Source organism: Micropterus salmoides, unplaced genomic scaffold (assembly GCF_014851395.1).
Source record: "Micropterus salmoides isolate LMB-PRFRI ecotype aquatic unplaced genomic scaffold, ASM1485139v1 Ms_hic_scaffold_3, whole genome shotgun sequence".
In the NCBI taxonomy this organism is placed as follows: Eukaryota; Metazoa; Chordata; class Actinopteri; order Centrarchiformes; family Centrarchidae; genus Micropterus; species Micropterus salmoides.
Window position 1 is genome coordinate 29,830,405 of NW_024042261.1, and position 4,335 is coordinate 29,834,739.

The 4,335-nt window shown below is 36.4% G+C and overlaps 1 protein-coding gene across 1 annotated transcript; it reads left to right on the plus strand.

Annotated features, from left to right (window-relative positions):
• Positions 1 to 1,734: 1,734 nt before the first annotated feature.
• Positions 1,735 to 2,593, plus strand: LOC119882468 (probable serine/threonine-protein kinase ifkA). The gene is made up of 3 exons (XM_038692509.1): positions 1,735 to 1,851; positions 2,161 to 2,292; positions 2,387 to 2,593. The coding sequence occupies exons 1-3, from the start codon at positions 1,759 to 1,761 to the stop codon at positions 2,591 to 2,593; spliced, it is 432 nt and encodes a 143-aa protein (XP_038548437.1). The 5' UTR covers positions 1,735 to 1,758.
• The last annotated feature ends 1,742 nt before the right edge of the window (positions 2,594 to 4,335 follow it).

Here is a 4,335-nt window from a genome sequence, read left to right on the forward strand (position 1 = left end):
ACTATTTATATATTATTTTTGTGCTGTGTACTACTAGGTTACTACTTACATATTAGTATTATACTTGAAATATACCTTTTACTGTACTTTATGTACACTTGATGTTAACTCACTCTACCAGTGGACTACACATATAAATATTCACAAGACAAACTCAGGAGTCAAAATAGTCATTTACTTTATAAATCAAAATTTTCAAACAAATATTGTTTTGGATGTCCAGTTCAAACAAAGGACAACACAGTACGAACACATAGCTAGCTACCCACAAACAGGTTGTACTTCTTTAGTTTCTGCATTTAAAGTATACTACTAAGTTTCCAATTAGCTTATAGTATTTATACTTGAAATAAACCATTAACTGTACTTTAAGCATGCAGACTTGATGTTAACTTGCATGTACACAACCAGCGAACTATACATGAACACAAGGTAAAACTCGGGAATGAAAATAGTTTTTTTCTCTACAAATCAAAGTTTTAAACAAATATTGTTTTGGATGTCCAGTTCAACAAACAGTATAAACACATATGTAGGGTCACTAGCTCCCCACAAAGAGGTTGTACTCCTCTAGTTTCTGCCCTGTTAAATGGCAGAGGAACCACAAAACTAAATGTTTTCATACGGTCTTCTTTGCAGTAGCTTGCTTGGCGTAGCTTTGTTGTTGCATTTTTTCTTATGATGTGTCTCACATCATGGATGCTGATGTTAGGAAATTTCGACAGAGCATGGCCTGTGAGTTAAAACACAAATACAAATCAAAACATTACTTTATAACTGATTTCTCTATCACACCAAATTTACCATCCAGAATTAACACAATAAATAGTCAAAGGAGCATGTAGGGATATGCAATTCAACTTGAGTTTTTTTATTTTTTTCAGATAAGTTTCTGAATATTAATGCAATCTGCAAAATACTATGTTTACATGTAACTGAAAATGTCCTTTAAACGCCTACCTTTACATAGATTAGGGTAAGCGTTTTTAGGGCATCATCAAAGTGGGCTTTTTGTGTGCATTGTTTGCATAATTTGTTTGCCACATTCACAAATCTGAACTGATGATCCCAGATGCGACTTTTAGAGATTAGAGGCTTTTCACATAATGTTTGAAAGGTATCATTTTTTTCCATGTTGGAGGTAACAGTAATTGAACCACCGTCACCTCCAACATGGAACACTACAGTCATTTTGTAAAAAGAACTGTATGAGTAATGCTTTGGAATTTATTTTTAATGAAATTTTCCTTTAATTAAATGCACTCACCAACTATAGCTTCAAGTTTTGTGTTATCGAGTTGTGGCTTGGATTCCATGTCTTTGTGTGCCCCAGACTGTCTCCCCGTCAAACTTGAATGGGACAGCGTTTCCCTGCCGTAGACAAGCACAGCAAGGTCCGATGGATTTGGTATTTTTACTTTGTAAATGACTAAAACTATTAATTTATTATCTAAGTTAGAATTAAATTTCCTGCTTATCAAAATTGGATTTTTCTCAGACATAGCTACCTCATTAAATAAATATAGACATATTTATAAGCATTCCACTTTTGTCCTCAAGTTGTCAAATAGATGTTTACCATTATTCTCATATCACAGTTTCCTGCACATAAACAGTAATATCTAATATCTATTAATTGTTGTACAAGACAAGCCTGTCATTTCTTGAAATGTTCCTTGGCATTTTACCCTTCATGTTTTTTCCTTTGTTAACCTTTAGAACAACAATAAAGGAGATGGATTAAACACAGAAGATGACATGAGGAATGCATCCAACAGTGAAGATGAAGAGGATGAAGTAGACAATGAAGACTTTTCCACAGCTGGGCTGTTGGGTACTGATATTCAAGAGGTAAATACATAATTACACAGTTTTAGCCCCACTGGTTATTATGAGTTCTTTCCAACCTATTGCTCCAAGGCGACAATGCTGGGCCAACTGCAAATTGGTGAGCACATTCATGCTTCTCAGAGGATGTACCCTGTCAACTATGTTGACATTATTACTTTTTGTCCAGTGCCACCCTGACTCCATTCTCCCACTCCTGGCATTCTCCTAATATACACCAAGCCAGTGGCAGCAGAGGACCTGCACAAATTCAATGAGATTATTTTATTATTAATCAAATTATTTTTTTCTCTTTCCCTTGTTAACTTTCAGAACGACAGTGAGGATGACCAAATAAACACAGAAGATGACTTGAATTTTGCTTCCAACAGTGAAAACAAAGATTATGAAGTGGACAATGAAAACTCCTCCACAAGTAGCCTGTTGAATACTGACATTGAAGAGGTAAATACACAAATGTGCATTACACAGTTTTTATCTTTACTAAATAAATGCCTACCCTTTAAATTAAGTCTTTCAAGTCGTTGTTAACCTGCAGAATGAGCATGACCTATCAGATTCCAAAGCAAACTTGCTTGATGCTGCAAGGAGTGAAGATGAAAACGATGTGGACAGTGAAGATTTGATGGAGGGCAACACTAGTGGAGAAAACACATCTGAATTTTCTGAGGTATGTAGTAAGTGGTTCAATGACATGGTGTTAGTAGTTAGTGTAATAGCTTATGTAAAAAAGTCCGGTTCATGAAATGAGTGCATTAATAGTCAATATAAAATAGCTATGGGCTAGCTATTTCCCATGGATAGATAGAAAGCTATTTGCTGTGTCTAGATCACCCGGGGAAATCGCAGTGCGTTGCCTAGAAATCATGTTTTAGGATTTTGTTACATTATTTGACACCTTATTTTATAGTTGTGTAAGGTAGAGTTGAGGAACCAGAAAGTAGTGCAAGGCTCTCTATTCTATTTTAAATATAACACTGTGTGTAAATGTGGAATTCAGTAGGGCTGGTTCCAAATACTCGACCGTTCGACATTCGATTTTCAATTTTTAGATTTGATTGTTGAGTTTTTTTCCACGCGCCTGATCTCCACTGACAGCAGTGAACGTAAGGATATTTCGCCACCATTAGGACTGATGTCACATCATGCATGGGTAATTAGGCTCTACAAAAGTTTAACGTATAGGTACACACACAGATAGCTAAGAGGGCTGGTCAATAGAACTATAGTTATCGCAATGTACTTTTTTCAATAACAATATAACAAATGTTTATTTTGTTTACTTAAATCCTAAACGAATTAGGACTTATTTTTTTATTAAGATGTTTATTTTGTTAAAGAAAAAGGACTGAGCTTTGAGCTTTGGTTGTTTGTCTATGTGTACCCCGCCTTTGCCTAATGTCAGCGGGGATTGGCTTCCCCCTGTGACCCTGTACGCAGGATAAGTGGTTGATGATGGATGGATGGATGGTTCTACCTCAGAATTGTGAATTGATCCACTGTCTGGCCTCGTGTTGACCATAAAGAAGAGTTTAAACCACAATTAACCATTAGGTTTCTTCAACTTTCACTCAGGAGCACAAATCAAAAGAAACAACAATTTGATCCTTACCATGATAATTAGCGATATTGAAAGATATGCAACTTTTTATATGTAACATTTTTGTCCCTATCGTCAGCCCTAGTAGCTACTCTTTCTTTTGGGATTGCAGCTTGATAGGATATGTTGAAAGTATTATCAGTTACATTTTCCACAAAGAATTTGGACGTTCATCTAAATTTGAAGTTCACTTTTATTGTGAAAGCTGTTTTAAATACTTTGGCATTAGCACAGACTGTCCCTCCCAATGTGACTCTTGCAACACAGTATTTGATGCCAATGCAAACCTAAAGAATGGCTTTTATTTTCTTGTGTTGCCCCTGTATGCACAGATTAAGCAACTTCTGCAAGAGCATGGTGTCAGTCTTAATGAAAAAACTAGAACATTTGGGGTCCTCTCTGACATACAGTCTGGTGAAGAGTATCAAAATTTATGTGACAGTGGCATTCTTGGAAAAGATGACTTGACGCTTATTTGGAATTGTGATGGCGCACCAGTGTTTAAAAGTTCTAAATGCAGCATTTGGCCAATTCAGTGTCAGGTAATTGAACTGGAACCAGAAGTGAGGAAAAAGCATATTCTGATGTCGGCATTATGGTTTGGCCCAAGTATACCATCCATGTTAACATTACTAACACCATTTGTTAAAGAGGCCTCATTATTAGAGACTGAAGGGATTGAATGGCAAGACGTACAGGGAAACAATCATGTATCCAAAGTGTTTGTGCTGCTTTGTAGCTCTGATTCGATGGCTCGTCCATTGCTTCGAAACACAAAGCAGTTTAATGGCTTTTACGGCTGTGACTTTTGCTATCACACAGGTGGTAAATCCTATCCGTATGATCGACCTGAACCCCCACTTCGAAACGAGAGAGATCATTTCAGT